This window comes from Ochotona curzoniae, unplaced genomic scaffold, assembly GCF_017591425.1.
Source record: "Ochotona curzoniae isolate NIBS_2020 unplaced genomic scaffold, NIBS_Ocur_1.0 contig_883, whole genome shotgun sequence".
NCBI classification, from domain to species: domain Eukaryota; kingdom Metazoa; phylum Chordata; class Mammalia; order Lagomorpha; family Ochotonidae; genus Ochotona; species Ochotona curzoniae.
Genome location: NW_024466599.1, coordinates 26,220,064 through 26,233,477, shown reverse-complemented (window position 1 = coordinate 26,233,477; position 13,414 = coordinate 26,220,064). Strand labels below are relative to the sequence as shown.

Here is a 13,414-nt window from a genome sequence, read left to right as displayed (position 1 = left end):
AGGGGATCATGAGTGGAGCAGCCAGGACCTGAACTAGCCCCCATGGGGATGCTGGCATTGCAGGCAGCTGCTTTACCAACAGTGCCACAATGCCACCCCCCAGGTAATTACTACAACATTACCAGATAGCAGAAGGACAGAACAAATGATTTGCAGTAATCCCTCAGTATCCCCAAGAAGTTGGTTCTGGAGTGCTCTCCAAATGGCAGAACCTGTGGATGCTTAAAGTGCGTTGTATAAACGGTGTGATGAAGAGGTATCCTAGGAGCAGCTGTACTTTAATAGGCGGTAACTGCATCCCATGTCAGCGTGCCAGAGCAAGTCTAAGTTACTCTTCTTCTTAGCCAGCTTCTCACTGACACACCCTGAGTGGCAGCAAGTGCCGGCTCCAGTGCTTGGTTCCTTGCCAGTCACACAGGTAATGGAGAATGAGTTCACAGATCCTGACTTCGTCGGACCCAGCCCTGGCTTTGTAGGCATTTGGGGGAGAGAATCAACAGATGAACGATCTTATGTTGTCATTGTTGCTCTATTTTTGTTTTTTTCTTTTTAAAATTAATTAATGAATTTGCATATTACTTTTGGTAACATGGATGTTTTGATAATGTTGATCCTACCAATGCAAAATTTTGGTAAGTTTCTCTATATTTTAATATCTTCTATTTTTCTGTACAGTGTTTTATAATTTTCATCATAGCAGTCTTCCACATCTTTTGTTAGGTTAATTCCAAGCTATTTTAAAATCTCTCTCCTGTTTTTAAGGGACTGTATATGAATTCTTTCTCAGCCACTGAGTTTTTTGACTACACCTTTACACCCAGCTTCTCTTTCTGCACTTCTGGAACTCCCATAACACTTATATTCAGCCTCTTTAAAAAATTTTCGAAGATTTATTTATGATTATTACAAAATCAGGTATATAGAGTAAGATCTTCTGTCCGATGATTCACTCCCCAAGTGACCACAACGGTGGGTGCTGCGCCAGTCCAAAACTAGGAGCCAGGAACTTCCTCCAGGTCTCCATGCGAGTTTAGAGTCCCAAGGCTTTGGGCCATCCTCGACTGCTTTCCCAGGCCACAAACAGGGAGCTGGATGGGAAGTGGAGCTGCTGGGATTAGAACTGGCGCCAGTATGGGAACCTGGTGTATTCAAAGCAGGGACTTTAACCACTAGATCGTCATGCCAGGCCCCATATTCAGCCTTTTAGTAGTATCCTTTAATTCTTGAATACTTTGCTTTACTCAGTTGCTTTTCCAGCTTTTCGATTGTTTCCTCATTGTGTCAAGAAATGACTTCCAATTTTAAGATTCTGTCTTCTGCCTCATTTATTCGATTATTGAGACTTTCCACTGAATTTTTAATTTGCCCCATTGTGCTCTTAATTTCATTTTTTCTCTTTTTAAATTAATTATATTTATTTTTTATTGTAGTTGATTGGTGTGGTAAGGGTCAAGGGCTACAGGAAGGTGGGTGAGATCGCCATTTCCACATTCTCTTTTCTTTCTTTCCTGTATCTGGAGAAGAGTTGTGGAGCAAGCAGAGAAGCCACATCCACCCTCACAAAAGCCTCTGCGTCCTGGGATGAAGGACAGCCACTGAGCACCACCCCAGGGACCCCAAAGCGGGATATGCTTTGAGGGTCCTGCTCAAGAGGTTTAGATAGTTCAACAATTCTGAATTACTGCCAGTCTCGCCATTCCAAGCATGACAAAATCACTCCTAATTTCTAGTCTATCAGCTTTTACTTGATTACTTGTTACTACTACCTGTGTGACATTTCTTCGACTCCTATATGTGGTTTTTGTTGTTAAAAAGCTTTATAGGGCCTGGTACGGTACCTAGTTGCTGAAGTCCTCTCCTTGCGTGCACCAGGATCCCATTTGAGCACTGGTTTGTGTCCTGGCCGTCCTGCTTCCCATCCTGCTCCCTGCTTGTGGTTGGGAAAGCAGTTGAGGACAGCCCAAAACTTTGGGACCCTGCACCCACTTGGGAGACCCGGAAGAAGTTTCTTGGCTTTGGATCAGCTCATTTTGACCATTGTGGCCACATGGGGAGTGAGTCAGTGAACAGAAGGTCTTCCTCTATGTCTCTCCTCCTCTCCATATATCTGACTCCAATAAAAATAAATAACTCTTTTTTTAAAAGTTTTATTATTAGTTTTTGAAGTTCTTTATCCCTCATATTCTCGATGTCTTCCTCAGTTAACTTTGAGGGTGACAGGTTTTTGTTCCTTTGTGGGGGAGGCATCAGTAATGTTCATTGTGCCTCTGTCTGTTCTTTTTCTCTTTGTTATTGCAATTCTGGTTAGCATATTCTTCTCCATAAGGCTGGTTTCTAAGCTGTGTTGCCCACAGGTCAACAGGTCAATTTTACTAATTGTGTTTGGTTCCTGTTCTTCATTTACAATCACTTGTGCCACTCCCTCCAGTGAGTTTCAGTCTCGGCTCTTTAGTTAGGCTTCCTCCATTCTCCATAGCCCCAGCTTCCTGTTCACCACTGTCTACCCCATAATCCCATGCTGTGGCCACATCATTGCCTCCACAACCTTTTAAACTGAAATTTAGGAGACACCAGCTATCCTCACTTACTGGGTTGTTAGTGGTGTTGGTCTTGCTGGTGTTGTTGGTCTTGAAGGCTGTTACGTCTGAGGTCCAGCTAGACCTATTTTATGTGGAACCTGCAGGAGACCAATTTGGTTCCATTTTCCCTGTGAGTCTAGTGCAATGCATTTTAGCCGAAAGTGAGTTCTCTCCTGTTTCAGAACTTGTGGAGCTCATTGTGGTTGCCTCTCATTGTGGTTCCCTCATTCCCACAGCCTTTTCCCCAGTAGAGAAAATGGCGCCCGATGTGGTACTGGTGATAGTCTGGGCCTGCTGGCTTTTAAGTCACTTATTTTGGGTGAAACTTGTAGGATGCTTCGCTGTGTCATTACTGCTTTCCCTGTGGGACCATTGGGACCAGTGCAATGTGCTGAGCCAGAAATGAGTTCCCTCCTGGCTGAGCACATGCCCAGCTGACTTTTGTCCTAGTATACAAAACAGGACCTGATGTGGCATTGGTGACAGTCTGGGCTGTGAAATCCTCTCTGTTCCTTTACCTGCCTGCCTTGCACTCTGCTTCTTCTCTTGTTGGGATTAAGCAGTTCTGCAGAATGGGCAGTTCTTTGCCTGGGTTTACCCCCTGAGTTCCCAGTGAACTGCCCACGTGGCTGCCAGCAGAGCCCCAATTGCCAGCCACCTCTGTTCACTGCAACCCCAGTTCAGTTCACTGTCTCTGCTGCTTCCCTTTGTCCACAGGTTTCCAGGTGTCCCTCTGCCATTGGCCTGTCCTCTCCTGTTTTCTGGGGCTGGGCCCTCTCCACTTCATCCTGGCTGATAATTCTCCATCTGTTTAAACCTGTCCTCACCCTATTCCATCAACTTTTACTCCTTGCTCTGTTTTTCAAGTACATGAAAATAAATATTTAAGAAGTAAAATGGGTGCCAGTCTTGAGGCACAGTGTATTAAGTCACTATTTGCTATTCTGTCATTTCATATTGGCATATCAGTCCAAGTTCCAGGTGTTCTGCTTCCAACTGAGATTTTTCTTAATGTACCTGAGAATGTAGCAGGCAATGGCCCATGTGCTAAGCCTCCTGCCACCCATGGAAGAACCAGATAGAGTTTCTGATTAATTGAATTTGGTCTAGACTTGGTTATTGATAGCTATTTGGATAGTGAAAGAGTGGGTGAAAGATCTTTTTCCTTCTCTGTCACTGTCTTTCAAACAAAATAGAGGAATCTTTAAGAAATTAATGTAATGTTAATGAAATGGTGAAGTCTTTGCATATAACTCTCATGTATCATACACACATGCACACATTCTGAAGCATATCTAGGTAACTTAATAATGAATACAATGTAAGTCCATCTAAGGGGATTCAGATAAAGTTAGAAGAATAGAAGAAATTGTTCATAAATGTTCCATACAATACTAAGAAACTTCTGAGGACAAGACAAAATCAAGCTAGGACTAAATGGACATGCAAAATGGAGATTGTGCTTTGCTAAATATTATAGCCAACTAGTTAGATATTTATTAATAAAGACTTACAAGATTTTAAGATACTTTCATTTATTTTATTAATGTACATGATTGAATCAGAAGTGTTGCCGCAGGGTTTTTTTGGTTGACAAGTGTTGGTACCTTGGCAGGTGTTAACTTGAACCTGACTCTGGTTGAAATCAGATTACTATTACGCTTTATTACACTTGATTTTAGCCAAAAGGTCAAGAAGCAAATAAAACATTATTAAGGAAGAAATCATAGTTTTACAACTCAGCCTTGATTTGTAAGCAGGGAACAATACAAGTTAAGAAAAGAACTTTCACCTGATTCTAGTTTCTGATTTCTCAGTGGTCTCCTTTCTTAGCCAGATTCTCCTATGCCATTGCCGCCTTCTTTACCCAGTTGAGTGATAAACCATTGTTTACTGATCAGACTGGTTTATAAACCCAAAGAGGGTGGGGAAAATGTTAAGAATCATTAGTTTTTGTTGTGAAAAGCCCTAAGTTTGAGTTCAAGTCTTGATTCTAATAGTACCCATGGTAGTATTAATCACTTTGAGTCAATTTTTTCTTAATGATACAAATAGCTATTGCTGTGCTTCCTTTGGCAGCACATATACTAAAATTGGAATGATACAGAGAAGATTAGCATGGCCCCTGCGCAAGGGTGACACGCAAATAGCTATTGCTTGGAACATGGTAGGTGATGCCACAGTCACAGTTCTCTAAGTATTTCCTGACACACACATACTGTGCAGTGTATCACCTAATATATTAATTATTTGAGGACCTCACCACAGGCAGTTAGTTACAAATTGGCCATTGGCCCTGGCCGTGATCTGTTTTGAGATTACTGATGTCCCTAGTACACTTGGTGACAACTGGCTTCATCAGTCTTGCTTTATCTTCTGTGTTTTGAACTTGAGACAAACCAAAAGTGATAGACGCAAATGCAAGATATAGTGTTGATTAACCACTAGAATGGAGAAATAGGGTGAATTGTTCCTGCTGCCTTCATCATTAGCTGGGCACGCTCACCTTGGACAGCCAAAGTATACAAGTGTGGTTTGGGTTTTAAGACTCCTGTGGTTCTCTTTCTCCTTTTTCTTCTCTTAGCTTTAACGTCCCTTCCATTTCTGTCTCTTGATTTCTTCTAATTCCAGTTGTTTTCATTGATTAAGCCATATCAATACACAGTAACTCAAATTTTTGAGTTATAAACATGAATACTTATACAAGACAGCTACATGATCACAAAATTTCAGTTCTGGCAATGACAGTCCTAGAAAATACAAAAAAATCTATTAATATATCTAGGTAGTGGTTAGATGTTTGAATTTTGTGCTTTAGAAGATGTTTTATTCATTTTTAGGCTCTCAATTTTTAGTATAAATGCATGTATTAATCTCTGAATATTGATAGAACGAATGGTGTGAGCCACCTCAACTAACCTATAATTTAGTTTGATTACTTTTTTATATAGAAAGACCAATAGCTAGAAAATCAACTTACCTGTCAAGTTACATGGAAAATTTTAGTTTGTTTAATTTTGCTTCTTGTTCATAAGATTTATTTTATTGGGAAGGAGATACACAGAGAAAGATCTTCCATCCATTGATTCACTCTCCAAGTGGTTGCAACACCCGGAATTGAGCCAGTCCAAAGCCAGGAGCCAGGAGCTTCTTCTGGATCTGCCATGTGGGTGCAGGTCCCAAGGCTTTTGGGCCTCCTCTATTGCTTTCCCAGGCCACAGGCAGGGAGCTGGATGAGAAGTGGAGCAGCTAGGACATGAACCTGTGCCTGTATGGAATCTCGACACATGTAAGGCAAGGATGGCCATTGAGCCATTGTGTCAATTCCTGGAGAAACTTCTTAAACCCTAACTACTAGGCCCTCTATTCTTTTAATTGGCTTTGTTATCCAATTACTTGTAGCATCAAAATTGGGCTTCAATTTTACATATAGCTTTTATTATTTTTAAGAGAATTTGAAAACCTAAGATTTGTTTCAAAATGTTTTCAAGTGTGTTCAGTAATCCAACCTGAGCAATCACAATATTTCCTGAATTTATTTACTTTATCTGTGATTAATTTCTTGGTCAAATTTTTGAAGGATTTGAACATATTAGAAACTGATTTTAATACTTTTGGTTCTTACATGTTCAGTGTGTCTGGCAAATAATAGTTAATCATTGGATATATGACAATTAACAAATCTTAGTGTTTGTTTCTTAGCATAAATAATAGCACTAAAAATCAATACTTTTCATTGATGGGCTACTAGATTAAGCTTTCAAAAAAAGACTACTGAGATGATGTTTCTGGACTGTGGGCTTAGTGTTTCACAAAAAGGTCTGTTGTAGTAAAGCTTTGCTGCCCAGGACATCAGGTTTCATGTTAACATACTTACCGAAATAACTCACATTTTAGTCACATGTTCCAGAACCAAGTAAGAGAATCCCTTCTTGGAGTGGCCGTCCGATCTGGATGGAGAAGATGGTGATGTGCAGAGTGAAAGTCCCCCACACATTCGCTGTTCACTCGTACGGCCGTCCCACAATATGTCAGTACTGCAAGCGGCTACTGAAAGGACTTTTCCGTCAAGGAATGCAGTGTAAAGGTAGGCTTGGATGCTTTCCTTACTGTTTTTGTTAGCAAATATATGCTTAAACTATGCAAACATCAAAAGCATTTGCCAGAGAATCATTCCGTAGTTAACGTGGAAAAGAAAAAGAATGTGCATGTAAAAATATGTATGAATACTAACTACAGCTGTCTGCAGTGTGTATACTGTGTCCTAAACATTATATTTAAAAAACAAAAACAACTTTCCATACTCAGTCTTGAAGGCATCTACCCATATGTGAAATATAACCTAAAATCACATAACAGTAAACAGAAAAACTAGAATTTGGGTTTGTGAGCCAAGTCCAGCTTAGTACTACAATATGGAACAGTAAGCAGCAAAGCTGATAGTTGAGTTTACATCTGATTCCAGAACAGGAAATAATAGAAATACTTTCCTCTTTGTGCAAATATTGTTATTCCATAGAACAATCACACTGAAATTGGTAGGATTGTAGTAAAAGCCACTGGAATTAGAATAAGGACTACTTTTATTTGGTTACTGACCCAGTACACCATTCCCAGAACGTTCCCAGTGAAGTAACAGTTTTAGTGGAATAACAGAATACTTTTCCTTACACATACGTGATACTTTTATGCTTTGTAAAGATGATTCAATTTCAGTTCTTGAAATTGCATTTCAACCGCGGTGTCTTAGGCTTTTTGCGTTAAGCCAAGATAGGGTAGAACTGGTCTAATCGTAATCTTACATGCTTTTTTCTCGTGTGATTTCTCTAACAGTTCTTGATAATCTGCTTTTGTTTCAATATGGTAGAAGTACTTGTGCAGCTGAATTTTCAAGTGATAAGCATTAAGGTGTTTGCAACAATAAATCCTTGCTTTTAACACAGAGTACGATAATTATGAATGAATTTAACTTGAAGGCTTAAGAAAAAGCTTTCCTTGACAATGGATGACAGCATATGAGAACACTACCCGGAAAGCAAATTGTCCGTTTATTCTCAGCTATTTAGTATCTATCAGGCATGCATAATTAAAGGTTAAAGTTATATCTCATCAGCTCTTTTTGAATGTAAGTTAATATATAATACTTTGAAATACAAACACGAAAGTGGGTTGGCAAACAACCACAGGGAAATATTTTGGGAAAGAACGTTAATAACAAATGCACAAATTTTAGCCAACAAATCATCTTAGTAATGATAGTTAATAGTTTTACTCCGCAAAGAAAACAGAGACCAAAAACCACATGCAAAAAAGTACATCATTTTGTAGAAGAACTAAAATAGATATGTATTTTATGGAGTGTTTTAATGAAGTCTGTTAACTCTGCCACTGTTAGTAGTTTAACTTTTCGAATTCTAAAGGGAAAGTGTATTGTACTTAATGTTTCAGAATGTGGCAGATTATATTTCCGATTAGCTAGACTATTTCAGTTATCAATATAAATATAATTCTGATTATCACAATTTTCTGAATTTTTACTTTATTAGAAAGTGAGATATACAGAAAGGAGGAGAGAGATTCATTGTTTTACTCCCCAAGCGGCTGCAATGACCAAAGTTGTGCCAGTCCGAAGTCAGGAGCCCAGCGTCTCCTCCAGGTCTCCCACATGGGTGCAGGATCCCAAGGCTTTGGGCTGTCCTTGACTGCCTTCCCAGGCCACAAGCAGGGAGCAGATGGGAAGTGAGGTCGCTGGGATATTATCTGGAGCCCTTATGGGACCCTGGCGTTTGTAAGGCAAGGACTTTAGCCACTAGGCTACTGTGCTGGGCCCTGATTATTAGATTTTATGATATGCATTAAGATACTTAAAATGCAGAAGAGTCACATTTTCATTCATCTGGCTAAGAAAGAAAAAATAACTTAGTGGTTAATTTAGTAATTTTTGCATCCCAGAAAATCAGGGTCCCTGGGTTTACAACCCAGCCTCGGCACCTGACTCCTACTTCCTGGTAAGTATATAGCATGGGAAAGCACTGGTGATGCCTCAGGTAGTCAGGCAGCAGCCAGCCGCTTGGGAAGCCTGCATTGATTCAGTCCCTGCCACTCCAGCATCGGGGAGTAAGCCAGTGGATGGCTGACCTCTCTCTCAGTTAACTAACTAAAGGTAGGAAGGTCCACTGGAGTTTGAAACCACACCTTTAGTCTAAGACTCAGTAGAGTTCTCAGTATAGGAAGACTAATATCTTCATCACCATTTACTAATAATATTCCATTTCTGATTGATTAAAGTGTAAGCATGCTTGATATTGCTGGACTTTTTACATAAGTTGATAAGTCAAATATTCTCGTTTTAGATTGCAAATTTAACTGCCATAAACGCTGTGCATCGAAAGTACCAAGAGACTGCTTTGGAGAAGTTACTTTCAATGGAGGTATACCTTGTGTATTATCTTTGCCTCAGGTTATATTTAGTTTTTTTTTTTAACCATGTTTCTCTGACTTAATAACTAACCAAACTGCAGAGACCAGTGATGAGATACACTGGTTAGTAATTATGCCTTCCTATCTTTCCTCTAGTCACCTAGACTTTATAAAGTCTAGTACAGTCAGTCGTGCTGCCTGTCTTCTACCCTTACACATCAGAGGATGGTGTTACCCCCTGGTGTCATACCTTTTCATGTTTATTGACTGCTTACTATATCAGGCACTGTTCTGTAGACAGTTATCCTAAACATTTCTTTGGGGCATATACTAAGTGATTGATAAACGGAGACACTTAGACTTGTCCAAGGAATATACCCAGTAAATGGAAGAGCTGGGACAGGAGTCTCCTAGTTTCAGAGACTCAGACACCTTAAGGTGCCAGCAGGTTTGAGTCTGAGGGTCTGTCTCATCCATACATGGTGCCTTACAGCTGCTTTCTCACGTGATGGAATGGGCATAGAAACTCCACTGGGCCTATTTTCAGCAGTATTAAGTTTTAGCAACTTTATTGATATAATCTGCATACCTTAAAATTTACCCATTTCAGGATTTTGCTAAGTTACATATCCATTAGAATGTTTTTATTACCTGGAACCATTTCAATATTCACTAGTAGTTACTTCCTATTCTTTCCAGTAGCTACTAATCAACTGTATTTCTGTGTGTTTGTCTCTTTCTGGCATTTTGTAAGTGAATTATATAATTTGTTGTATTGTGTGCCTAGAGCTTCTTTCACTTACTGGAACATTTTCAGAGTTCTTCCATAATGCAGCACATTTAAAGATTTCATTGTTTTTATAATGACAATTTTCTGCAGGGGCATACTACATTTTATTGACCCCTATACTTGTCACTGCAGTTTGATGAGTCTGTCAGTGAATAATGCTACTGTGAACACAAAAACATACTTTCTCTGTAGAAGTAGGTTTTCATTTCACTTGGGTAGAGACCTACTATTAGAAATGTTGAGCTATGAAAATTTTGACAGTTTAAAACTTTTTACACATAGTAATAAATGTATTGATATCCACTAACATAAAGCTTTGAAATTAATTTACAACTTTGTCAGAACCTTCCAATTTGGGGACAGATACAGATATGCCAATGGACATTGACAGTAATGACATAAATAGTGATGGTAACCGGGGCCTGGATGACACAGAAGAGCCATCTCCACCAGAAGACAAAATGTTCTTCCTGGATCCATCTGATCTTGATGTGGAAAGAGATGAGGAAGCTGTTAAAACAATCAGGTAATAGTTTGCACAGCTATTGCAAGTTATATCACAAGGACAGAAAGGTCAGTTTAGGATCTTGATTAAGAAAAAGTAACATCTCTTTCATGTAGAACCTCAAATATAATCTAAAGTCTTAATAAACTATGACTTATTCTTTTATGTGCACTATAATATTTCTGAAATAATATTACCCATGCCACCTCTTCAGAATGAGAAGGTACAATTTTTCTTCTTAAAAGTATACTCCTTCATTTGGGCACAGTGTAACTACAGTACACAGTTGTGGAGCAGCCACCACAAGGTGCCAGCATGGAATCATCGCTGAAATCCACCAGCTGGCTTCATACAGGCAGATGATCTGATGACAGAAACAGCAGCTGAGAATAGACTCTGAGAATGTAATGATAACTTGATTTTTTTACCTAGTTTGGATACAATCACCAAACCTAGTTTCCTAATCATAATACTTCAGAGTTTCAGAGCAGGTTTGAACTATTTGAGACTGAAGTTGATAAATTGCATATTTTACACATACATACCCAGTTAACATTTGCTCTACCTACTTTTAAGGATCTGTATTTCAGTACCACGTAATTTGACTCATCACATTATTTGAGGGTTCTTTTAAATTTTCCTTATACCTACAAGTAATTTTTCCTTTAAATATCTTATATCAGAAGTACCTTTTGCTAGTTACTGTACCAACTAGATTTAACATCCAAGCCACATGAATTTGAATTTATATATACAAGGGTTCTTGATAAAGTTTGTTGGAAATGACCATTATCTCCCATTTTTCATGGAATTTCTGAAGTACCCTTATACTTTATTTTTCCTCTTAATGAATTTGCTAATTTATTATGCACACTCAGCTAGGAAAGCTCAATAGCAAACCCAAATGAGACCCTCTAGACTCCAGACCTTCCAGTTGGGGAGGATTCTCTGTGCATTGCCTCTCGTCTTCCTATTCATATGTGGTCTTCCAGAAAACAGCCATAACAAGTAAAGAGGATTTGTTATATTACCTTAGGCTTTGGTAAATCAACTATGTCTCATAATAGGATTAATTCATTTTCTTCTTAAGCTAGTATTTGTCTTTAAAAAAGATTGGTGAGACTGCAGTATTTAAATGACTTTTTAAGATGGTAAATATTTATACTACATTTTAAATATTTTTTAGTCCATCAACAAGCAATAACATTCCTCTAATGAGGGTTGTACAGTCCATCAAGCACACAAAGAGGAAGAGCAGCACAATGGTGAAGGAAGGGTGGATGGTCCATTACACCAGCAGGGACAACCTGGTCAGTAAGCCGTACATCTTAATATGCTAATAAGCCTTTGTTATGAGTCTTACTTATGCATTTAAAAAAATAAATAAATATAAGGATGAGATAAAGACATTGTGTGTACTACAGCACTGTATAAAATTACACTGGAGTTAGAATTAACATTTTAAAATTTTTGAAGTATTTATTTATTTGAAAGAGTGAGTCATCCACTGGCTTGTTCCCCAAATTGTCCACAGTGGGAATTCATTGTGGGTCTCCCACATGGGTGGAAGAAATCCAGCTGTTAAAACCATTGCCACCTCCTTCCCAGGCAAGCATTATCTGGAAACTGGAAGTGAGCTAGTGTCAGGGAATTAATCCCAGATATTCCAGTGTGAGGTATGGGTATCTTAACCACTAGCTGTGCCCCAGTAAAAAAATTCTTAAAAGTTAGAATATTTAATTTATTTTGAGTAGCTGGGATTCTAAAGGATCTGGGATTGTGCCACAGTAAACAGCAGTATCTCACAATATAATGAGATACCTATAGGATAGGAGGAATTAGAACTTCATGTGACAAGTGTTCTTAAATCAACAAAGATTGGAATTCTTTGTTTTTATGTAGACTTTAACTTGGTGTAAACATGCTAAAACAAGAGGAACAGTGCACAGATAAGAAGATCAGCATAGTATAGTCATTGAGAACATAGCCTTTCCAAGTAGTCTGTCTAATCTAAAACTTACAAAACCTGTGGACTTGAAAAGGGGACTTAATTTTTTTATATCTTAGCTTCCTCATCTACAATTGGCATAAAAAAGAGTACGTAAAAAGATGAAATACCCAGAACATTTGTTGGCTCAAGTTTTACATGTTAGCGACAGCATAGTCTGGTTGTTTTGGTTGTTTTTTTTTTTTTATGGCACATGAAGTGGTGTATATACAATAAGTCAGTAGTATATCAAAGATACTATACCAATTGAGCAGAGAGATAGGAAATTCAGTAATATTGGAATAATATTAGGACAAAATTAACAATCATTTGAACATGTGGGGGAAAAATGGTTGTATATATACCCCTGTACTTCACATGTAATAACTCTAAATAATTTTAAAAAGTAAACAAATCAGCAGAATGAACTTTGAAAGACTAATCTTATTAACTTCCAATGAGAACTAATATGAATAAGTTCAATCACTTTAACACTGATTTAGTAGTCATATGGAATTGCTAGTATTCTTTATTTTTGCCTTTGTGTTGACAGTGTTGAATTGAAGCTAGAGGAATAAGTAGGGCTTTTTTTTCTTTGTAAGCTGTTTTATGATGTTTCCTTTGGCATTTCTAGATAAGTTGAAGAAAACATTTGGCATGTTGAAGCTAGTCTAATGTAATTATCCATCACACACAGAGAGACTGCATTTTATAGCTCTGTAATCCTTGAATACAGAATTACTTTTCTTTGCCCACTTTGATACTGTGGCTGTAATGTTTTAATTTTTATTTTTACAAATGCTTTGGGTCTAATTCTGTGAGCCTGCCTATAGCACTGAATTAAAGTGTCTGCATCATTTCTGTAGTTATCCAGTGAACTTTAAAACTGTTGTAAAAGTATGTAACCCAGTTCATGACAGTTTTTTGTACATATTTTCAAGAGCTTTATTGTTAGTTTCCTTGATTACTGTATAAGGAAGATTGACATAGATATTCTATGCTGTCCTGGACCATGTTAATTACACTTATGATATATTTTGCTTCTACATCACAATGGTATGTCCTATGACCCTTTTATCCTTTCAGGCACTTTTTTTCATTGATATTGGAGTTTCCCTTTGCATTGTATTACT

At 38.2% G+C, this 13,414-nt stretch overlaps 1 protein-coding gene and 1 non-coding gene across 2 annotated transcripts in view; both read left to right on the top strand.

The window, feature by feature from the left end:
- Nucleotides 1-13,414, top strand: part of PRKD3 (protein kinase D3) — a 71,346-nt gene that overhangs the window by 40,013 nt on the left and 17,919 nt on the right. The window contains exons 6-9 of the mRNA XM_040993090.1: nt 6,477-6,666; nt 8,933-9,010; nt 10,132-10,315; nt 11,481-11,604. Coding sequence (XP_040849024.1) covers nt 6,477-6,666; nt 8,933-9,010; nt 10,132-10,315; nt 11,481-11,604 — 576 coding nt within the window. The remainder of the gene's footprint in view (nt 1-6,476; nt 6,667-8,932; nt 9,011-10,131; nt 10,316-11,480; nt 11,605-13,414) is intronic.
- Nucleotides 4,643-4,749, top strand: LOC121165446. Its single transcript, XR_005885239.1, has one exon. It is a non-coding gene; the product is annotated as a U6 spliceosomal RNA (small nuclear RNA).